Genomic DNA, 24,982 nt, shown 5'->3' with positions numbered 1-24,982 from the left:
CCTTCACAACAAGAGACTTTGGATGTGACCTTGTAGAGGAAGAAAATCACAATGCTACAGACTGGCATTACCTCTTGAGAGCCCATTGTCAGGAGTGGTATTGCCCAGGTTTACCAGAGGACACACACAGATCTTGCCAGACTAATTCTCCAAAGTACCTGCTTAAGTTGAAACAAGCAGTTTCAGCAGGACTATTCACAGCACATAAACAGGGCATGTGTGTCATTCTTTGAGACACGGGAGCCCAAGAGTGCAACTTCCAACGCCTTAGGTGCTATCAAAATTGTTCTCCCCCGAGGCAGGGGGAATTTTGCAGCCACTGACTTTCAGGAGTGAATCAAACATGGCTGGATACTCCTCTCCATGGCTTCAGAGGCACTGGCTGTTCAGTGTTGCAGACTACACCTAGGCTTTCTGCTTCCAACGCACTCAGGGGAGAGAGTGAGGGATGAAGATGTCCCTCGCACTTGGTAGGTCTAACAGTAGCACCACAGGCACCGCACCATCCCTCTATGTGATTGCGATGAAATCCTCCTGGAAGTCACTGGAGCAGCATCATGTACCTCTCATTATACACCTGTAACCATAGTGTTGGAACTAAAGTGTTGACATGCTTTTCATTAGGAAAAAAATATGTTTGTTGGTTGGAGTACGAGAAAGTGCTGGGAGGAAATGGGAATGAGGCAGTAGAAGGAAAACAAGAAAGAAGTCAGCTAAGAAAGGCCTGGTTTTACCCTGTTTTTAACAATTACTCAGCCGGTATTGTAGGTTTTAAACACCTGCATCATAAAACTGGTGAATTTTTCTTCTGCATTTTTGGAACCTTCTTTTGTTCTTTTTTTTTTTTTTTTACATGTTTAATTCCAAAGGAAAATGAAAAGGAAAGGGAGAAATATAAAAGATAAGCACTCTAAAGCACATTTTACTGTACCACTAATATGTGCCTCAGGTATACAGAGGAGCAAATTTGGACTTGAGGCAAGAATTCATAGCCTACTAAAATGCATATTATCATATCTTAAAGATGTAGTCTGTAAGAATTATATTTCCAGTTAGAAAAGAGAAAAGCATTTAACAAATGCAGAGAGTACAAACGCATTTCATATTTGGTAGTGCATGTTCTGACAAATACTTCTGATCTATATAATCAAATTAAATCATTCTTAAATTAATTTGGAACCTATCTAGCCTCCAGAATTGTTTTGAAGAAAAATATATTCACATAAACATATATACATACATTTCTTAAGATATCCATAATCCATTTATAAGACTTTTTCAATCACTATTGATAAATCAAGATAGCTTTTCTCAAAAATCCTAATATTCATGTAGTTTAAATCAGGACAAGCCAAATCAAATATGGTTCAACAACAAACACAGGTACATGCAATTCTTAAAACTAGTTTTATCTATTATTCCAGTGTGTCTTCTTGTGTGGGTGATTGTTTTGTCTGTTTGTGTTTGTGTTTTCTCTTTTGCCTTCTTTTTTTTTTTTTTTAAGCCTGGAAACTGCCACAGAAAAGTCTGGCAGCTATAACCTCCAGCTAAGTACTAGCAAATGCTAACATGCTGTAAAGTGGAACATTTATACAAGATCCATCTGGCGCATACAAGTAGGAATCCAAGATTTAAAGCCATTACATTGTGCATGTGCATTTACACCTTCACCAAAGTTGGCAAAAAGAGTAGATTTTACCCCACGACTCCAGTAGTAAAAGGAGTGGTGTGAAACATGTGCTGACCTACACTCCTCCATCCAACTGTAGTTATTATATGCTGCTCTTTGGCATGTTACATCCTAGGCTTCATGCCAGGAGTAAATTAGTTCAGTCCTGAACTTGTCTATCAGAAATTAAATAGTACAAGAGTGAAACATGCCTATAAAGCTTCAGAGTAACTGAGCATTTTCTTTTGATCAGTCTCACAGCTTTCAAAGGGCAGTCCACCGGGTCTGTTAAACCCAGTGATATTCCCATCAAAAGGATGTCTCAGTTGACTCTTTTTGCCATAACTGAACAGTAAGGAATGAAAAATGGCTGAGAGCTTTTTGCTATTCTTCAAGAAGCTTAGGCTTGCTCAACCATATGCCTAATATTTTAGTATTTTTCCGCTCGGTACATTCCCATCCCCTCAGGCAGAGTAGACCTGGGTTTGTCAGCAATATTTATTTTTATACAGGACATTTAAAAAGGAAATAGGCAGAAATGAAAACAAGGTATGCAGGAATTAATGACAAACATAGCCATCATCATGCTAACAAAGACGGAAAAAAGGTTGAAGGAAAGGGTACGTTTACACCAGCAAAATTCAGGTTTCCGTTGGAAGCAAGCCCAGATGCTTAACTTATGCCCTCTGCCGTCTGTCCCAGCGAATTCCAGCTGGAAAGACTGACCGCCTTTCCCGGAGGAAAGCACCCGTTCACAAAACTGTTTAGGATAAGTGAGATTCCTTGTTCCGTCTGCACTTGCCCCCCTGCCAGCTGCACCAAGCTGCTGCTCCAGCTGACCACATCATGCCATGATGTGCGCCTGTACCCCAAAACCACCAACGCCTTCCTCTCAGGCACAGGTCCCTCTTCACGCTGGTCATTTAAACACCAGGTGGCACCAAATAACAAGTTTCAATAGTGTGGCTTGTTTTGTTGGGGTTTTGTTTGGTTGGTTTAAGTTGGTGAAAAGGTACCACAGAAATGTGTGATAGTGTAAAAAACAAACAAAAATATCCAAACAGACAAACAAAGCCCCCCAACCAATCAACACCAAACCAAATAAAAAATCAACCAAACAACAGCAACAACAAAAACCCCAACAAACCTCTGAATTAATCCAGGGTGAGTTCACTAAGAGCAATGCCTCCATCTAAATGGAGATGGCAAGATATGGTGGGGCAGACAGGCAGCCCAGGCCTTACCTGCATGTGCACTCCATAACCTGACAGCAGTAACTATTTCAGCAGCCACAACAAACACATATTCCTCCTAATTAACTGCTACAAAGTCACCAGGTTTCTGAGCGGGGCTCTCCTTGCCACCAACATTGACTAACACTGCTCAATCAGATCATAACATGCCAATGAGAGCAAGGGCAGTACTTTGGGGAAGAGAAATTATGCTTTTGGAGCGCGTAAGTGCAGATGAGACATGCTGGGCAATCAGCATACGATTTCTAGCCCCAGACAGCTTGCCCTCTTTGCAATAGCTCAACTGCCAAATTTTACATGCTGGGCACAAAACTGGGTCATGTGTTCCTGTGGTGGGATACAGTAGAAAGGGTGATGCTTTCTCCTCTGCAGAATATTGTTCAGAAGATCAGTGGCACAAAAGGATGAACTGGCTGGTTTGCTTTTATCATAGAATCATAGAATATCCTGAGTTGGAAAGGACCCAACTCCTGGCCTTGCACAGGACCATCCCCAAGAATTAAACCATGTGCCTGAATGCATTGTCCAAACACTTCTTGAACCCTGTCAGGCTTGGTGCTGTGACCACTTCTCTGGGGAGCCTGTTCCAGTGCCCAACCACCCTCGGGGTGAAGAACCTTATCCTAAACCTCCTGACACTGCTTCATGCTGTTCCCTCAGGTCCTATCGCTGGTCATCAGAAAGAAGAGATTGGTGCCTGCCCCTCCATTTCCCCTCGTGAGGAGGTTGTAGACCCCTTTTTTCAACATTTTCATAATCAATTATGATTATAGAAGCACTGTAACTGTACCTGGTATGAAGGCTTTTCACTGTGCTGTTTCACAGAACCACAAAATTATTGAAACTGACTTTTGGAAGCCACAGACTGTATTTCTCCTGCTCAAAGGAGAGCTAACTTAAGCTAGATCAGGTAGTTCAGTGTCTTTTGCGACGAAATTTTAGAAACCTCTAAGATGAAAATGCCAAAGTATCTCTGGCCAATGTGTTCCAGTTCTCAGCCATTTCCAGACAGTCAGGATTTCTCTTATTGCAACTTGCCATGCACTTATTAATACACACTCATGGGAAGAGCCTGCGTCTATCCTTTCAATGCTCTTTCATGTCTCTGAGTGGTCCTCCCAAAGCCTCCTCCTCCTCTTGCAGTTGAATAAACCCAGCCTCTTGTCACACATCACCTCTCCATCCCCTAAACCACTCTGGCTGCTTTCCACTGGCCTCTATCCAGTCTGCTGCCTCCTCCTTGAACTGTGGTACCCAAATCCAGGTGTAGTATCCCAGGTCCTAGGCACTAGGAGGGGAATCATCTCTTGCTCCCACAGTTCATAGATGTCAGCTGTTCTCCAGCGCTGGAGTGCAGTACTGGCTCATGCATCCTGTGGTCTGCCAGCACCCACGAGTCCTCTGCTGCTCAACTGCCCGGGGCTGGTCTGCTCCCAGCCTGTGCGGGTGTCCCATTCCTGCAGCCTGTGGAGGTCCCACTGAACAGCTGCTCAGGTGTCCAGTGGATCGATCAAGCCCTCAGAATATGTTTCTTGTTTAACAAAGTCAAAAATAATTGGATTAGGAAAAACATTTAACAACCAGGGCAAAGCAAAACACCACTACCTGTTAGGTAGCCATGAGTCTCTATATTGAGCCCAGTGAAGTTACTTCAAATTTAAATTGATATAAACAATAAAGTTATTGTGGTTGGACATTTTGTGTGTGTGTATGTGCACAAGAAAAGCACACTTGAAGACCACCATATAAGAAGTTGAGAAGCCACAGTACTGCCACAGGTGATTTTCCAAACTGAGGGAAAGGAAAACCTGATTACACAAGGTTAATACAGTTATTTTAATTATCGTTTTTTACATGCCACAGGTGTTCAATCCAATGCCACTCATTTAATTAAGTTTCCCTTGTGGGATGCAAAGGGGAGTGATCAGAATTTAAATATTCACATCTTCCAAAAGACAGAGGCTGCTCTTAAACTCATAAGCAGAAACTTAACCCTGAAGCTTCCCTAGGTTTTGATGGTAAAAGAAGTTCAAGCTGATGTTAGAGACTGTCCAGTAGATGAAGCATGGATATCCCAGCCAGAGGGTTGCTGTGGCTACCAGCTCTCACAGGCTACACATTCCCAGCACCTCAGGGCAGAGAAACAGGGAGAGCTGAGCAGCAGGAGGCAGGATAGAATAAGCCATATTATCTACAAAGATATGGATGTTTGTACTATACACACATGCTGTATGGCCATTATGCTTAGCAAACTAACCCTATGGACGGGCACACAATTATCACGCTGTAAAGCCTCCAGGCAATGGCAGGTTTGGGGGTGTGATTAGCACCGACAGAACAATCAAAAAACCAGTACAATGACACACAAGCCACCTGTCTGATCAGCTAAAAAGGTTGTGTACAAGTCAGGTTTTAACTAATAAAAATAGTTTTAAAGGAGAATTAACTATGAATAAAGTCAAACAGCCTATTTAAAAAAATGTCAGTAAGGAAAGCCAGTTCTGCATTTTAATGCTTATCACTGCATTTTGAAGATGAAGTTGTCCAAAGTTGATTATATAAACCTCATTCACTGCCTTCTTACATAGTAATGAGGTGCAATTTCTATGCAATGTGTTTCCTTTAATGCTTCCTCTTTCTTTTCCAGTTTACACTGCTGAAGTACAATTTAAATTGGAGGTGGAAACTGCACCTATCAGAATCTCTGCAAGCTAGGCATCTTCAGACCTTCAACTAGGCCATAAAGTTTAAAATATGTTTTCTATCTTAATGAGCAATCAGGCAGGAGTCTTGAATTTTGTGTTCTTGAATGGCAGCATTGGCATCCTTCCTAAATTCCATAGCATTAGTGGTGTTCTCTCTTTCCACCACTGAAGAGACAATGTGCACTGCTGTAACTGCCTTCCTCAGGAAGGATGGAAGGAGCGATGCAATTCTGCAAACTTCAGACTTAATATCTGCATGTCAGGATCAATGTTTAGGTTGATGATAATGGCTATAAAAACTGAACACCACCTTCAGTAAACGATAATTTACTTTTTCTTCTGTGGCATTTGTATTTTTCTCCACTGGTCATTAATATCTAAAGCAAGTCATTATTTAGATTATATTTTTACCTTGGGCAGGGTGAAAAAAGTTTAAAGACTCTATTTTCCTTATTAGCCCAATCGTCTGCTTACCTACTTTGAAACTGCTTGGCTCACGAACAAACAATTTCTGTTCTTCCTCTATTCACACATAGTTCCATAAAAGACAAATTAAAAAAGGCAAATATTGCTTACATGAGTAAAAGGTTGCAAGATTGGACACCAATCACACAATATGGAGAACTGGGGATCAGATTTCTCTGATAAAAGATCAAGGGCATATTCCTACAAAGCTTGAATGAGAGTTCAAGCAAAGCATATAAAGAACTTTTCACAAAGAACTACTCGCATGAACATCACAAGATCAGGTTCTTGCATATTATGTGAACTTAAGTACTTTCAAAGTTATAACTCCTATGACAATGATACAGTGCTTGCCTCCTAGAATTAAAAAATTACTTTACATTCTGCAGAATTTTGTTTAACTTCTCATTTTTCTTTGTAACCAAAGCCCAGTAATTTTCAAAAGAGACTGATGTTTAATAACATATGCATTAAACTAGCAAGTGGTGAAACTAAACAAACTTCTAAAAAATCAATGCTTCTTTTTGCCACAATTATATCATTCGAATGTAAGCTGTACATTAACCAGTAGCAGGCCACAATTACAAAAGGGCTTAATTACTTTAATCTAAAACTGTAATCCAAAACTCGCTTTATTTGAAGCGTAGCATTCCTTCCAATGCTTATCCTTCCAATGCTTTGACCACCAAACAAAATGCAAGCAGTGGCAGGGGGAATGCCATGTTTCATGCAATAGCTCATCCACAGTGACCACAGAGATTGTCCTAGGTGAAATCAGACAGGCTCCAGTTCGGCTATCTAGAACTGAGGTGTCTGATCCACAACTGACAGCTCATCTTACCTTTAATGGAGACAACTTATTCTCTCCTTTCTCTTCCATAAACAGAACAGTAACTATGCAAAACACAAAAGCTGCCAATTATCCTACATAAATTATACCCAGCTGCTTAGAGCACTTTCTGAAGTTGCAGAGAAAGGAATCACCTTTCTTATCTTGCTAAAACTGGCTAACCACTGAACTACTGTATGTTTCCCTTCCTAGCTCAAGGGAAGAGAAGAGCAGATTTTTCCTTTCTTTTCAAGTGGGAGAGTTTAGGCTTTTGAGTCCAAAAAGTACTGTGCTATGAGAGCTCTGAAAAACCCTGGTATATTTAACCTGTAAGATCTCACATGATGGATACAGCCACAGACTTCATATTGTCCTGAACTCTGTGGTCTTTCTCTACCTTTTAATCTTGTGCAGGAACACCTTCTCCATCCATCAGGCAACAACATTACACTTTATGGACTGATCTTTCTTCATAACCCCCTTAAAAATCTCATTTCTTAGGGAAAATCATCACGGAAGGAAGTTCCTCACCATTCCAACCTCACCCTCCCACGTCTTGCATACTTTTAATGGTGATAACAGACCAAGGGCAGACGTTCCAGGGAGCTGGTATTATCCTCCTCATCCATTAGCCACCCCAAGCAGAACCAAGGGTTTAAATTTGGCAGATCCCACTCACTGAGAAGACAGTGCCAAAACAACCTATAAATGACATGTAACCTCTTCAAAGCATAAAGCGGGAAAATAAAAGCCGAAAGGAATGTGTGATGCCTACCAAAGTGACTTTTTTAGAAAAATCATTACCTTACCTAGTGATTAAGTGTGACCAGCCAGGGATAAGTTGTGGTCATGAGAAGGCTGATTAATTTCACTTCAGAATCCACCTTTGGTATGCTGCTATGGTGTGCTGTCAACAGCATTCATACTTTTGCATTTTAAATGCTTTGGGGGTGGGGCTGGTGTTGTTTGAGCATTACACGTGATAGGACAGTGACAGAAATGGAATAGCAAATAAAGATAAGAAAAAGGAGCAAATCAGCTATGCTTAGGTTTATTTTTCACTTTAAATTAGGCTCATCATCAAGTAACATGAGAGCAGAAATGAATCCTTATTCAACAGGAGAACTTACCAAGTTATTAATTACATAAGATCTACCATGGAGAAGTCAAGCAAAGAAAAGGGCATTACAGTAAACACTGCAGGAATATTCAAACCATGAGAGTCTTCAAGCTTTTCAGCAAATCCAGCTTTATAGGATACAATTAACAATGAATTACATTCCTATTGGGTAACTAAAAGCCCTCAAGAACTGGCAGAGTGAGGACTAGGATTTAAGTAAGCCTTCCTATGTTTATTCAGTTGCTGAGAAAGCAAACCCAAGATATTTAATGCAAACATCTTTCAAGCATGAACTCCTCATGATGAAATTATAAATGGTCAATATTAACCACCTAGAAGTCAATTTGCTGCCTTGCATGCCAGTTATTTTCAAGGACAGATTTGCCAAACTGTACAAGCTCTTTTAGTGACTGTGCTGAGACAGCTTATATTTCAGGGTATACAAATGGTCCCTGAATTGTATATGCTAATGTGCTGGTACTGACAAAAGCAATCTGGCAGCAGTGAGTCAGAATTATACAAGTTCAATAGTGAGGAAGAGCATTGGCAAGAGGGGTTAAAAGTAAGTACAACTCAAATAATCATTTTTACTTAAGTTGTGAATCCTAGGGACACAGTCCCTTTACAGGACAAAACTGACAAAAAGATGTAGGAAACAGGGAACTGGTTAACCTTTTGAACTGGTTAACCAGCCCTCTCCCTAACAAGCATGCCTCAAGAAATGCAAAGAATGCTCATGCTTGGGTTGTCACCCTACCAGACAGAAAGGTTTCTCTGCAATTGTTTCTGAACTATTTAGATACCATAAACAAAAAAACCCACAAAGCATTAATCATCCAGTAGGAATTCTGCTGCAAACATACATCATACAAGTAATTAATTTTTTTATGCTATGATATGTAAACAAAAGCCCAGATAAAACTATTTCTATAGTTTACTCCCATAGAGATATCTTGCAAATCTGGTGATGAAATTTTTTAAGGAGAAAGGCAATGTGCTTTAGGATGACCCTTCTTGAGCAGGGAAATTGGACCAGCTGACCCACTGTGGTCCCTTCCAACCTTACCAACTCTGTGTGATAAATCCTAGTTTGGTGGTGATAGGCATAGGGCAATATATAGAAGATATTAATTTTATACAGACATCTACATAAATACACACAGCATTCTCAGGTCAAATGATTTTTTTATTTTCCATGTGTTGGATATATCTTAAGCTTAACAGGTGCCAAGGTACTGAAGACAACAGTAAACTTCTTCATTGCTTTTGCTTTATGTAAAATTGTCCTTTTTCTTGGGTTACTTACTGTCAAAACATGTTGAAGTCTTCTAGTCTGTATTCAAGAGTCACATAATATTCACCTAACGCTCAACTGTCAGGTCTGGATAATACAATCAAGGGTCTGTGCAAAGATTATAAAGTAATAATTCAGTTTTAGATGCTCTGATCATGAAGTTTTTAAGCCTCCATTGAGGCAGGGACAGTCTGGAAAGTATTCTCAACAATGCTTTGGATTAAGTTCTCAGTCACTTCAGTAACCAAGGAAGACTGCATAAAAAGAAGCTGAGGGCCTATATATACAGATATATTATATATTGCATAAAAAATACCTTGTAAAGATGTATAGTATTTTTAAACCTTGAAAAACAGAGATTTACTGTAAGATGAAAAATTTAAATGCAAAGTTAAAAGCTCTGCAAACTGTTTACAGTGATAACAAGAAACATGCAACAATGAAGTAGTCACCTAAGTACTCTTGAAGAAGCTACCTAAACTGTTCCTCACGGAAACCAAAACATACTCTTTATTGATTGAGGATCACAAAAAAAGGCATTTTAAGGCACAATTTTATTACTTGTTTTCCAATTTAATTGAAGTCTATAAATATTGAGGAAATACTATCAGAAGTAATACACTTGACCATAGTGACCCAGGAGAACAATGTGAAAAGTATTCATTGTAAGTTCTACACCCCAGTGAGAGAATAATCATGATCCCTTCTCAGCTTCTCTTCAGCAATAAAGATTGATTAGCTGAATTTCATTTTTTCACAAAAAACATTCATTTATGGTGATAGTAAACTACAACAGTAAACTGTCTTTAAATGGTCTTCTTTAGTAGTGAAAGCTAATTAAAAATGAGCTGCACTGACATATGTTACAAATAAGACCATGTTATTTGTCTCTGGTGAGTGTCAAGTCTAATATCATTCAAAAAAAGGTTTCAGCTGTGATTTGTAGTTTTGTTACCCAAAAGTTCTAGGGAACAGCCTTTCTTAATGTCAGTTATGACTGCAATCTGTATCTTGTACACATAAGAGACTGATGTTTTGACTTGTTGAGTCCAGAATACAAGTCTGGATTTAAAAGTGATTTCAATAAAATTCCTATTTATTCATTTCATTAAAGAAGCCCAGACAGTATTTAGCCTAGAGCCTACAGCATACTTAATACAGCCCTTCCAGTAGTAAAGCATGCTGTCTCACTTCACATGGAAAAGTCCCCAGACTGTGGAGATGCTCCTCTCTTCATTTCCATCCTCTAATAGAGCCATGTCTGCCTAAGAGCCAAGGTCTATCTTATCTAGGTATGTTTCACAGGGCTGCAGAATGTTGTATCTGCCAGCAGCAGTAATGTTTGGGTGAAACACCTAAATGTCTTGTGTTGGGCTTCATTTGGGGTACATACATAGGTGAAATTAATAAGCTCCAAAGTCTGCATCTTGCAAGATATGAAATACCACAAACACCATTATCTCCATTAACACTAATGGACTTGCTAGCCATTTTGTACTACCCTAAAGCTGGTAGCATTTGCTATCAGCAGCTGCAGGATTCATAAAGACCTGGAAAAGACAGCAGCAGTTCTGCTCAGGTACAAAACCTCTGTAAATTAATTTGAAGTTACCAAGGAACCATGTAATAGAAACTAAAGGTTCCTTTGATGAAAGAGTCCAGATGGACAACATTGCAAAAATTAGATGAATACTTAAGAACTGTTACCATTACTCTATGTTAGTTATTAGAAAAACAAATCCTTTCCCCTCCAATAAAAATCTAAAAATTACCTCATTATTATCTATCAACAAATGAAGAGGTTCTCATGAGACTCAAAGGCAAAAGACCTTTCAGCTTTTATATGCCCAAAGCAATTTCTTGCAGGTAAATCAGGTGGAAGAACAACATTATAAGATGAACAATGATGTATCTTTTCTATGTGGTAAAGGTGCTTCAGCTTCTATCACAGCATTTGTAGTTTCCAGAAAGTTTTTGGCAAAAATCCCTTATGAGAGGCTCTTAGGGAAATGAAATTGTCTACTCATACTTAATGTTCAGAAACAAGTGGTGGCATGCAGTCACCCACCAAAACACAGAGAGGTTGCTGTTCTCACAGGGCATCTGGGCTGTGACCTGACAAAGAGTGACAGGGACCAATAGGGAGTGTGCAAACAAAAGATTTGATTTGTAAAATCACGATGAACTGAGCTCACTCAAGATGGTCCGCTCAGTACAGGTGATTAGAGTTCAGGAGCCTATGCTGTACTGCTAACTGATTTTCATTTGAGCATGGAGCTGAAATCACAGAGTAGCTGATGCTGAAAGGCACCTCTGGAGACCATGTAGTCCAACTCTCCTCAAGCAAGGCCAGCTACAGCAGTTGCCCTGGCCTGTATTCAGCTGGGGTTTTAGTATCTCTAAGATCTCCACAGTCTCTGTCGGCCTGTTTTACCTTCCTCACAGATAAAAAACTTCTTTAGATTTTGAAGTAGAATCTCCTGTGTTCAAGCTGGTATCCATTGCCTCTTGTCCTGTCACTGGGCACCACTGAGAAGAGTCTGGCTCCATCTTCTTTACTCAACCCCCACTAGGTATTTTTAGATAGATAAATACAAGATCTTCCCTTGGCTTCCCTACTCCAGGCTGAAGAGTTCCAGCTCTCCCAGACTCTTCATAAAAGAGATGCTCCAGTCTCTTAATCACCTTTGTGGCCCTTCACTGGTTTCACTCCAGTTGTTCCACATCCCTTTCATACTAGGTCACCCAGATCTGGACCCAGCACTCCAGGTGTGTCTCACCAGTGAAGAGGGGAAGAATCACCTCCCCCTCCTCATGCAGGCCAGGATACTGTTGGCCTTTTCTTCTGCAAGGGTCTGTTGCCAGCTCATCTAACTTGGTGCCATCTAGGACGCTTGGGTCCTACTCTCCAAAGCTGCATTCCAACCAGTCGGTCCCCAGCCTACTGTAATGCATGGGGTCACTCTTCCCCATGTACAGGACAACCAATTTCAGCAGCTGCAGAATGCTCCATATCCCCAAGGCCAGATGCCTTTAAGTATCAATAGCTAATTCCTAGCAAAACAGTAGAAACCCAGACCCAAACAAAACCCAGTAACATCCTGAATCAAAGAATCAGAACAGGCTTGCTTTTCTAAGGATCAGATAGGTAATACCTTTGATGGCTGCAAACATTTTCTCAATTTAGAATATTTTTTCCATAATACATTCAGACTCATTTGCCAGCTTGAGACATCAAACTTTATACATACACACTTAGAACATCGACTCATTTGGCCTGTTTGGAACTGATACTGCTGATTACATCAGCAGGTTCTGAATATACTGCATCTTCTCTGTCTTCATAGAAAAATACAGCAACAGCCTGAGCATGCCAACAGACCACTGATCTGAGGAAATACACTAAAAGATGCCTTTGATTAGCCTAGTACTTTGGGACGCGTATTTTAACCAAGCACAGATTGCAGCCTGCAGAAGAAGTTTTGAAAACTGACAGTAAAACCAGGAGGCTGAAAATTAGAGGAAGCAGATAGGCTCTGGGACTCCACAGAGAACAGCCACTGGAAATAAAGCAGTGCCCAACAATAAAGGCAAGAAACAGAAGAAATGTTGGATGAACAAGAACTACTGTACAGAGCAAACAACAAACAGTGTTCTAGAAAACTGAGATTAATGCCCCAGGCTAATGCAAGTACAAGGTATAAAGCAAGTTATCAGATGCAAAAATTGCAAAGGCAATTGTACAGTATTTAACAGCACAGATATTTTGTAAAAAAAAAAACAAAATCATCAAGCAGCCAAAGGACACAAAATTAAAATTACACAAAGTATAAAAAACTGTTTTAAAATGCTTTTTCTGACTGACATAAATTCTGAGTGATGGAAAACATTACACGAGGGGTATAACATAGGATATATTTGTTTTACACATGTATATTTGCAAAACAAACACATGAGATTTTTATTTTTGCTTAAATATCCATTGTGCTGATGATTGAGTCCAAGGCACCTACTCCTGTGATCCTGTAACAAATGATGACAGCAGTTAATATCTTAGCTGCGCTGACGGTATCATTACTACTGGCATGAAGTCTCCAAGGTCTTTACGCATCCCTACAATACTTACATTCCTTTATAATCTTCAAGTACAGGTTTTAGACTGCATCATCTGCCAAAATCAGGCTCCTTATAGATCTCCTCATATACACTCTACATATTAATGAGCCACCTGACTTGAAGGTAAAGTGGTATCTTTTAAGAAGATTTAATGTGAGTGGAGATGCATCAGTATTTCTCACTATCAGTCTGCAAAGAACTGAGTGTTGATATCCAGGACACAAACAAGATGCAAACTGCTTTTTGCTTACAGCAAAAAGCTAAACCTGTGTGGCTCATGTTAAGAATGCAAAGCACATTTAGAGTGCGCAGAGTACTTTAAAAAAAAGATGAAAGAGATCATTTTCTAGGGGTATGTTACACAAATTTAGTCTCGAGTAATGCTGTATGTCAGAGACAGCCATGCTTTTGCAGCTGAATTTCAAGGCTGCCTTTTCTTTCTTCTGTCTCACCCTACCAGGGGCCATTCTCCTTTGAAAACTACTCTTCTCCTATGGATTGCTGCTGCTACCTTGTCACACCCCCTCCTGCCTCCATCTGCCACTGCCTCCTCATGGGCCATCACTTCTTGCTGGCTCCAGCCTGGGGAAGGAAAAAAAAAAAAAAAAAGCCAAACCACCTCTACTTTACATCTTACCTCTAATATTGCCATACCTCTTCAGACAGAAACAGGCATACGTGTACATCTAAAACAGTGCCTCTAAATAAAAGGAGTCAAACACACTTCAAGATTACTGTGTCGACACAGATGAAGGAAGGTGAAAAAGCAAGATTTCCTTACAGTTCTCCTGCAGCTCCCAGATGCCACGGTAGGGAAAAAAAGGCTTTGCAATTTTCAATAGCCCTCTGTCACAGCTGGCATCCTGCCAGCCTGTGCCAGACACTGCTGCTGAGCCCACTGGGGATGCTGTGCTGGAGCAGAAAGGCAGAAGAAAACCAAAAATAAAGAAAAGGCTATCAGGGCTGGAGACAAGGAGGGAGACAGAGTCAATATAGAAAGAGATATCCACAGCAATGGGTCAGGGGCAAAGTGGAGAAAGGGGGAAGGAGGTAAGATCTGGAGCTACTGCTTTCTCCCACTGCAGGCTCCTCCATCTGCCAATGCATTTCCTTTAAACTCCCTCACTTTTAACACCCCAAAGAGTTAGCTGTTCCTACAGCAGCCTTCTTCTACCTCCTCTTGAGTTGTATTTCCCTGACGAAATTCCCCACAACTTTTGCTTCCTCCCAGCCCCAGTTTGCTTCTCAGTCTCTACGCTGAAGCAGCATTATAAGGGAGAAAATTTCCTCTTGTTCCTCAAAGCTTTCAGTGACTGAAAACATCATTCATGGAAATATGGAGGGAGCGGAAAAAACAAATCACCAGCAAAACACCAACTTCGTTAGAACTGTCTTTTCTCAAAATGCAGCAGGACGTTTCCTGAAGAAAACTATGCCTCACACACTTCACTTCATATACAAAACTATCAGTTCACTGGACTGCTGTCCAAACAGGGCTCTCAAAATGTGTTCTGGAAACACAGATACTCCTGGAAAACACCAGAGAAGTTAAATAGACAGCAAAGGGATAATCCTAATGCACTTTTATTATACCTTCTGATAAGTTTATTTGCAATTAACTAAAAAGGCATTCAACAGAGCATCAGCACAATATGTTCTCATTCCCTCCTCCCAAGTTTTATCCCTGCTTACATACAGAAAGTCCCCTGTACATCTACACCAGGCTCACAGCCTCCTTCCACAGCAGAATGCTGCCCTGGAACACTGTGTACTCCCAGAGGCATTACAATAATCTCATTTAAGGCATGGCCCGCCATGGCCAGGCTCTGCACCAGAGAATTTATGTAGAAAAGCAGAGGCAGCACCAGGCATTTTGTCACCCTGAAAAGGCAAGGCTGTCCTGTTCTGACAGCTGCTGCCTGCAGCTATCTCTTCCCTCCCCTCTTAAGTTGCTATGTCTGTAACAGCAGTGGCAAACAATGTCCTTCCTGATGTTTCTAACCTGAATTAGAGGCAGAGGTACAACCATGCATCCTGCTCGTTGCCCTCCAAGTTGCCCATCTCCAGCAGAGAGGGGGAACACCCAGCTGGATGGGACCACCTTGAGGAGGTAGGTTCAGTCTCAAAAGGTTTGCTTCTAAACATCTGTGCCATTTGCCTCCCCTCTTTGCTCAGGCAGCAGAAGATGAATATGCAGTTCTTACAGAGGTCCTAGCTCACTTCTGGCATACAGTAAATCAAATAGAACAAGCAGCAAGACATCCAACTGTAAACTGAGCCAGCTGAGCAGAGGCACTTCTCACAAAAAAGGAGGTAGAGATACTCCTTACAAACCTCTGTACTGGAAGCAGCCCAACAGATAGAGAAAACCAAACTCTTACAACACAATATCAGAATTAAAATAATGTAGACAAGAAAATGTAAGAATTACAGCTCAACAATCATACTTCTCTATTCCCATCACAAAATAGATCCAGGATGGCTATAACAGAATGAGGGTCAAATTACAACAGAAATATGAGGACACGTGCTTCACCCTCGAGACTATTTTCTCATTAATACATAATACTTCAACTCCATTTAAGAACCTTGTTATGTGTTTTTATGGTATCAGATCATTTGATTAGTTGTATTAGTCTAAAATAACTTCCTCTGAAATACTGTTAAATGTAACACTTTACCTCTTGATTAAACACTTGTTCAGTAAAGAACTGGACGCATGGCATCACTGAGTATGCTTTACTAGAAGTCAGGTTAAAATAATGAAAGGATTTTTTTTTTATTATGTCAGTTTCAGAAAATTGAAAGGATCCTAAAGTCAAGAATTAAAGCTTTGCAGGAGATTGTTGGGTAGGTCTGCTCTTCTCCACCAAATGCAAAATAAGGCATCTGTCTAGAAACCACATTCTTCTGGCTATGCAACCCCAGAAGTCTGCTCCTTCCTGCTCCCTCCAGCCTGCTCACACTCGACAAGCAAGACACAGTTATTCCACAGGATATTTCCTCTTCTGTCATTCTCAATGTTATGCTTTGCTCTGTGAGGAGACACCTTCGCATCAGATTCTGGATGAACTAATTGTTTCCTGCTAGAAGGAACACGTTCATTTTTTTGCCCCTAGACAAGGCTGGCAGTGACTATAAAAGGTGGCTCTTTGAAGCCCATCCTCTGACCCCTTGCTGGAGAACAGCTCGTCAGTCACAGGCAGAAGTCAGGACAAACAAAGGGCTGTTTGTACAGCATCTCCCATCAGCCCTCCCTCTCTCTTCTCATCCCCGCTAGCTCTAACTCTCTCTGGGTCCATCTAAAAAGATACGGCTGCCAAGAAAGTGAAAGGGAGTGAAGCAGAAGAAAAAGGTACGTTTTGCTCCTGAAATTATCCTTGTGTGCTTGTTCTGCTGCTGCTAGTTACAGAGCACAGAATTAGAAATATATATGGAAACATGCAGAAGATGATTTGGGAGAAGCTGCCATATCATAGGCAAGAGGTGCAATTTAAGACAGATACATGGCTAGGATCCAGCTCAAAATAATTCTTTTACTATCTTGCTTTTTTTTCAAAGTTGGATGCTACATATTAACATCTGAGGTCCTTAAACATACTATATTGCCTTCCAGTGCTCAATGTTGCAAAACTGGTGAATATGGAGAGGGGTGTGTTTACAATGAATTGCTGTCTTAAAGAAAAATAAATGGGGTTAAATGATAACTCAGTTTCTGGAAAGAATCATGGTATTGATGATAATTACAAAGCAGTTATTCATGGAATTCATCCTCGGTGGAATAGATACTGTCCTTACAGTGCACCAACAGTTCAAACAAAATAGATTTGAAGGACTTTTTTTTAATGGAAAAGATTCTTCACAATATTATCAGTTATGCAGCTCTTGTGTAATGATTTCTTAGGAATGCACTAATAAACCTAACTATCATGCACTGACACACCTAAATATTATACTTAGCATTTTATAGGTGTTTCTGAAAGGGAAACTTGACAAAACAATAAGATACATTTTATTATCAATAAATGTTTTTAGCTCTTGAACTCAAAACATTAAAAGGAAACAAATTTAATATATACTTGCTTCTTAAGTGCAACTTGTTAACCTGGCACATGCCACTGGACAGAATGGAAAAGATCATACCCCAAAAGTGTAGCAATTACTGTATTTCTTGTTTTCAACATTAAGCAACTAGAGACACAGCCTGCTTAAGGATATAAGAAGGGTATATTTAATGAAGGGTATATTTAATGGTTGATAGACCAACTTGTAAATATTTGTATTTTTCCAAACATGGAGGATCTCTAGAGGTGCCAAAATACACATTTTGTGCCACTTCTCTTTTCCCTATTTCTAACACCTGAGCTCCTACTGAACTATTACCCTGTTGTTCTTGGACATGCAGGCTGAAACTTGGGGTTTTCTCTTTGGTCTCTTCTGACTACCTCTGCATCTAGCAGATCCAAAGATTAGATGACGCCAAATTGCCTGGCAGGATAATTCAAACGCTCTCAGATGAACAAGTAGGGACAGCACTGATTCCCAACTCACCATGCATATTCCCAAACTAACCCTTTTCCTTTACAAAAAGCTCCAAACTATTTCAGAGTACTGGTACTCCCAGCTGCATTTAGTCTCAAACTTTACTTACCTGATGTCAAAATAACCAAAATAATTAACTGAAAAGAACTTACGCAAATGCAAGTTCATTTTCAGTATTTTCAGATGGTTTACTCCTGCTAGAATTTGAAATTATACAATCTTGATAGAGTAACCTGGTCAGGCTTCGCATGAATGGCATTGCTGTCTTGACAGAAGGTTTTATAAAATAAAGAAATATAAGAGAATGCTTGCTAGCAATGAGTCTTTGGGTCACCTTAGTGATTGGTTTTGTTCACATTTTCCTGACTTGTTTTATGAGAAAAGACTGTCTTCTGTGGTATGCAAAAGCAGATAAGGTCTTGGACACCCATTTTGAAATAAATACACACATACTAGCTCTGTTCTTTACCTAGGCAATCAGTGACACTCCAACATCTGCACAACCATATTCAGAAAGAGAAGTTGCAGCAGTCTGTCAGACAGAGATGTTGCATCTGAAAGGTCTGCTGAGTTTACCAGCATTGATCCTGTGCAGGGAGCTGATGAAACACTTCAGGTCCTCGGCAATCTTTCATCTGCAAATAGGGACCGTTCTCAGGAAAGAAACAGACTTTTGAGGATAGGTCTTTCGACTAAAAATTTCCATGTGGTTATGTGATCTGCAAAAAACCCCAGAGGAAATATTTAAGCAGAAACAAAATTATAATAAATATTTTTTTCTGAATAGTAACAGTGCTGAACACTGGTAAGGTGCATAGGTAACCTGTCAGAAAAGCTGTTCTATCCATTGCTCTCCTGCATGTTGACTTTGCTAATACTGATTTTGACACCCACTCTTGATGATGCACTACAGCAATATTCTGTTATATTTCAAGGCAAATACTGAGTTACAGAATCACCTTAAACTGTAGGTCGTGATTTTTGAATCCAGCAATTTGACAGTAAAGAATCTGCCCATTCTCAGGACAGAGTGAATTCCTCCAAATTTTGAGGAGATAGGCAGCTGGCAACAGATTCAAATGAGCATTCCAGCAGAACTCCAGGTAGGGAAAGATCACCTGAATTATTAGAAATAATAATAATAAAAAAAAAAGTACACAGGAGCAAGATACCATGATCCCCAAGGTTCCACTACTGATCGTTTATAGGAGTCTCCTAGTCAAGAGTTCCCATACAAGCTGGAAACTAAAAGGAATTATTCCATGAATTTTGCTTCTACAACAGAAATTAAAAAAACACACAAGAGCTTATTTTAACTTCAGTCATGTTCCTTAGTATATAGGCCACTTTTTAATATTTTATTTGGCTACTGGTGTTCAAAAAAAACAAGTCTAAATATAAATACCAATGTTTATAAACCCCCCAAATTTAAATATTAAAACAAAACCAAAGAGCATTGAGGTGTCATCCCTAATATGAATCTAAATTCCCAGATTTTCTAATAGTCCCCGGCATGTTATTCATTAGCTGAAGAAATGGAAGATAAGCAAGACAGCTATTGTGCCAAGATAACTAACCAAGAAAAATTACTATAAAATACTGTAAATTATAGATTTAAAAGTTTATTGTTTGTTTTTCAAGGGTGATCTCAAGATTTTCACAGAATAACTCAATAGGACTCTATTAATTGACTTCTATAGCTGGCATACCTCATTTTTTAACTTAACCAGATAATAGCTCTGCCATCTTAACATGGTCTTTGATAGTCTTTGATCAGACATTGCCTTACGCCTTGTTATTTTTGGCTTAGCCTACAGCATTCTAATCTGCAGCCCCACAAGAAAGACTAGGGCTGGCCCATAATGCCAGCATGTCAGGGGATCAACTCTGAAGCGCCAACAGGATGAAGGATGGCAAAGGCTTCCTTGAGGCCAATGCAAGTACAGTAACAAGCACACAGGGAGTGCTCAGCAGAGCTGGTCATTGCTTTAAATTAGTTTTCAGAGCAGAATTCCCATTTAAATTCAGTAAGATATCAGATCCCTTTTGTTCAAGCATGAGGAAAGGTATAACACCCACTCTCTCTCCTAATACAATAAAGTCTAGGTTGAAACATGGTTCAAAATGTTAATTTAAAAGTGAATGCCAAGTTCAAGGATCTTATCCAAAGCTTTGTGGCATGGTCAAACTCTGTGCAAAGCAGCTAAGAACAGCAGAACAAGTGTTAAACAAGACGATGGAAATCCTAGTCACCAGCAGGAGAGTTTTGCAAGGGATAATTTATCCCATCTTTTAAAAAGCCAATTAAGACATAATGGCTTGGAGCCTTGCTTGCAGTAGCAAGGCTCAACTAAGCAGTCTGCAATACTAAAAAAAAAAAAAACCAATTAAAAAAAAAATTCTGTGTAATGCAGTATCATACCCGAATCTGCAGTCCAGGACAGTGGCACTTGGCACCACTGCAGAGAGCTTCAGCTTTCTCAGCTGTATAATGCTTCAGTTTTTCAAGCAGCCCATAACAGAGGATTCAATCAGCCAGCAGTTTTTCCACAACTTCGATGGGGAAGGATACTATTAATTTTATGTGAGTGACTCCTGTTTTGACAGGCAAAATGGCCAGGAAGGCAAGGACACACACCCAGACATTTTCCCCTGGTTTGGCAGCAATCAATACAATCACTTACACCACTGAGAAAATGCAGCCAGCTCAAAGCAATTTTCTCAAGGTGAGAGGCCAAAGAAACAACAAAATTGCCAGCATCAGAAGCTTCAATTCCTGATGAAAGGATTTCCAAGGTTGTACAGAAAGTAATGAATATCAATTCTCCTGCAATATTATTTACCTCCTAGGAGAAAACACTCTCCAGAACTCATGCTCAATCCTCCAAAACTTCACAGGGAAAAAAAGAAAAAAATGTAAGTAAGGAAGCAAACTGAGGAGAGAGGTCTGTTCAGCTGCAATACTTGTGTCACGTACCTCATTTCTCCTTAGCACCCTGCTGTGGGAAGCTGCAAAAATGAAGATGTTCTCGGCGCTGCTTCTGCTGAGCACCCTCCTGGATACCCTCACGGTGCCTTCCCACCGTCCTTCTTGCTACAAGAGGGCCCTCAAAGACCACAACTGTCACAACATCCCCGAAGGCATGGAGAACCTTCGACAAATTGATGACACTCTACAAGATCACTTTTGGGAAGGGAAGGGCTGTGAGGTGATCTGTTACTGCAACTTGAATGAATTGCTCTGCTGCCCAAAGTAAGACCATACTCATTTCATGTAAACTCGTACAGTTTTTTTACAACTGCTCATTATATTTCCATCATTTTACAGTTTCCACAGGTGGAATAAGCTACCACTTTAAAGAAATTAATCACTTCAGATGGCTTGAAATTATATTAAAATACAGCCAATTATCTGATATGCTGTCAGTATCTCAGGTTTTGGTTTTCAGAGGCTCACATAGGACTTGCTTAGCATATTTTGTAAACCTTCGTTTAGTACTGGGGAATTCAGCATTTAAATCACCCAACTTTCAACTCCTGTTTGATCCAAACTAAGTACAACTACATGAAATCCTTATCCACAGCCTTTTGCAATGAAGATGTTTTCAGACCACAATCAAAATTATTTGACTTCTGTTCCACAGAAAAGAACAGTATTGATATTCTAAGGTACATGTACATATGTCAGTTGAATAAATGATTCTGTGAAGATAGCTGTTAACAGCAGGAAATCAGATGGGGGGGGAACAGAGGTTCGCAAATACCTGTAAGGCAGGGAAAAGATTTAGCCCCAGAACATCTACATTTCCTTGGTTTTCTGGCACTGCTGACAAAGCTTAACAGTGAAGTTCTCACTGAACAAGGGCATTTTGTTGTTGTTAAACAGAAGAAACATAACTGACTTAAAAAACCCACCACCAGCCCATACCTGCTTTAAGTAATAAAATGTATTAAGAGGTATTATTTCATTCAGATTTTCAGCAACATCTTTTCTTCAGTATATCTGGATCAGAAATCACAACAGTTCAAAACTTATTAATACTTCAGGGACGCTAAAATGTGATGGTATTATATAGGCAAGCAAAAACTATTTTTTTATATTTGCTTCTCTTAACACTCCCTGAAAATCCAATAATGGGTAAGTTTTCAACACTCTTGTAGGGGAGACGAGTTGAACCAAGTGTGAAAGACTTCTAAAGCTAAAAATCTCGCATTCAGACTGAGAGTAGGGTTTCAATAAGTTTTTCCATCTTTCACTTTCCCTAAAATCAGATATGGTGTCCTCACTGTGAAGCACACTGGGAGTTTTTAGCTTCAACCTCTGAGCTTTGAGCAGACTAAAAAAATACCTAAAAAAGTATTCCTTCCACCATCCTGAGCTACATAAGACCTTCTTTGCATGTCTGTTCTAGGGATAAACTGCACTAAACCAGTATGCATGCACATGCCAAAGTCCTTTATTTTGATAATATAATCTATTTGGTAAGTTTATTTTCTCAAAGCTAAAATACCAGGGTGGAGTTCTGGCAATCTAGTCAGTCAGTGAAAATTTTGTCACCGCTTCCAAACCAGGCCAGCAGAGGTAGAAAGGCAGTATCTTCATTCAGATCTGCAGTTGCATTTGCATTGCTGGAAGGACATTCACACACACACAGTAATCCCACACATACCACAACATATACTAAAAAATATCCACAATGGGAAATGTATGTCATGTTAAAGCTCTGATAAACCAATGGGCTAATTATTTAAATATCTGATCATATCTTTCAGGGATATTTTCTTTGGACCAAAGATATCTTTTGTGATCCCCTGCAACAGTCAGTGATTCAAGTCTGCAGGTGAAGATAACAGACATCATTCTACAATTGTGTAATAATGCTTTCAAGGGCAAAAACAAAACCACCACAATCTAACCACAAAACGGTGCCTCATTTTACACTGTAGAAAAATTTCCTTTCTACACCTTTATGGAATATCAAGCACGTAAGAAGTTCTTTCAAATTTGGTAGCTGACCTAATTTCCAACAGTTTAAGAGATTGTACAAGCTCTTAATGCATATTAATACGCATACCCCAGCAAAAAGTGCAACTCTTCTGTCTCAGCACAATATTCTCAACTAGTCTGGATGAAGAAACTTCAAGCCTAAGCCTTCACGTCATTAGGAACATGACTCTCACAGCAACCTATGGCAGTGCAGCTTCCTACTGCATTATTGCCATCACACATTCAATGCTTTTTCAAGCTGAAGCTACTCAGTCCATGGTACTTTTGCAGACAGGTTCCCACATTCTATTTAGGCATCTTAAAATATATACACATCCAAAAGCCATGTATTTTCATATCTGAAAACATTCCACTGGAATAAAAAAAAGTAAAAACTGACATTAATAGTATTAAATGGTCTTAGGTCTTAACTAAGTGTAACTGGTCACCTGCCTTAACTGTGCAATCTGTAAAACCTTAAATTATTTAATCTTAACATTGAACATTTAAAATACTAGAACAGTACATTTTTTTTAAACGCGCCTTATTTGAAATACAATACCCCAGAATTAACTTAAAATGCTGGCTTTTTATTTTTAGGCTAGCCCTGTAAGGAAATAGCTAGAGGAGAAGACATAGAGCTAATCATAACATTAAGAGATATCTAGGCAATAGACAGAAAGACTATTTTTTTGGCTGTTTTTCACTTATACTGCAATCTGTATTGGCAAGTGTTGAGTATGTATAAGTGGGACTGTGTAAGTTTAAGGAAAACCACCTGAACAAGCCACGCTTACAGGCAGTAAACCTGGCTTGTTGCCTTACACAGAAAGACTCTTTAGGTATCAAGTCAGTGATGTGGAAGGTATGCAGTACTGAAGTAACTACTCAGTCATCTCCACTCAAAAAGTGCATTATTCACTTAATAATCTTACACATTAGATCAAACTGCTACCACTAGTTTACCAGGCTACTTCACATGCCAGTATGAAATATCAGGATGACTGTTTTTCTTCCTATTAGCAAACAAGGGTTGGATACTGAGGGCGGTGATTATAGACTGCCAATAATAAATGTCTCAAGTAAATCTGTGTGTACTATTTTTGCACTACTGACTGTTAAACTGTGTCACTGGGCTTTTAAAGCTTTGTTTGTGTAATTATTCCTGAGTCATCTGGGCTTCCAACCAAATTAAGAGTAAAATAAACCCCATAAATCTGGCAACACAGTGAAAATATCTGATATCAGAGCTCTGCTAACAAAGCATAGGGTAACTGCTCTTGTTCAAAGTCCTCTATAAGCTTCTAGGGTATGTAACTTCTGTTGTTTGTGCCATCTAGTCTCTAACAAGAGTCATGTTGCATATGCCTGGCATTCACAGCTTTCCAAAGCAGCGGCAGCAAGAAAAAATTAAGGCAAATGCAAATTTGGCTACTAAAGTTCGTGGCTTTCAGTTACCTTCTTTCCACCACTCCTGAAAAATCCATAATCCACTGAACAAAGTTCTGCCACTTGACACATGCAGCAGGACAGGGTCACTTAAGTTACTACTTTAACACTGATTTCCCATAGAAGCTTGTTTTTGTTCCTCTCCTTCCCTCACACAGTTTCTTCTAGGTCCTGCCAGGTCTCACCTAGGTCCTGCCAGGCCTAGCTGAGAACATTCAACCCCATCATGCACAGAGAAAAAGTCTTTACCATTCGGATGTCCTATCCATGACTAGGTTCCATGGCTGTTTGTGCAACTTGCACTTTGAAGATAAGAAGCTGAATTTGTGCAAAGGATATTTAGGAAACAAATTTACAGTTCCTGTAGTGAAATTGGCATGAAAACATTATCTTCAAAGGAGCACCAATTTTAGCTGTCACTAGCTAGATATCACTAACCATCTTGAACTTAGGCCAGCATTGCAGAACTGTATTGTGGAAATACATAAAACAGTACAACAAAAAAATCACACCACTGAGAGATACTGGGAAGACAGCCAGTTTGAGATTAGGG

General features: G+C 39.7%; 1 protein-coding gene across 1 annotated transcript; it reads left to right on the top strand.

Annotated features, from left to right (window-relative positions):
• The first annotated feature begins 16,668 nt into the window (after nt 1-16,668).
• SCRG1 (stimulator of chondrogenesis 1) lies at nt 16,669-24,067 on the top strand. Its single transcript, XM_064652500.1, has 3 exons — nt 16,669-16,806; nt 20,986-21,246; nt 22,767-24,067. The coding sequence occupies exons 2-3, from the start codon at nt 21,011-21,013 to the stop codon at nt 22,819-22,821; spliced, it is 291 nt and encodes a 96-aa protein (XP_064508570.1). The 5' UTR covers nt 16,669-16,806; nt 20,986-21,010; the 3' UTR covers nt 22,822-24,067.
• Nucleotides 24,068-24,982: the final 915 nt, after the last annotated feature.

The sequence above is a fragment of the Pseudopipra pipra genome, chromosome 4 (genome assembly GCF_036250125.1).
Source record: "Pseudopipra pipra isolate bDixPip1 chromosome 4, bDixPip1.hap1, whole genome shotgun sequence".
In the NCBI taxonomy this organism is placed as follows: Eukaryota; Metazoa; Chordata; class Aves; order Passeriformes; family Pipridae; genus Pseudopipra; species Pseudopipra pipra.
This window is presented reverse-complemented; position numbering and strand designations above follow the sequence as displayed.

Coding starts and splice junctions, on each gene's coding strand:
- SCRG1 (XM_064652500.1), top strand. CDS start 21,011: ATGAAGATGTTCTCGGCGCTGCTTCTGCTGAGCACCCTCCTGGATACC. Junction 21,247..22,766: donor GAATTGCTCTGCTGCCCAAA/GTAAGACCATAC, acceptor CATATCTTTCAG/GGATATTTTCTTTGGACCAA.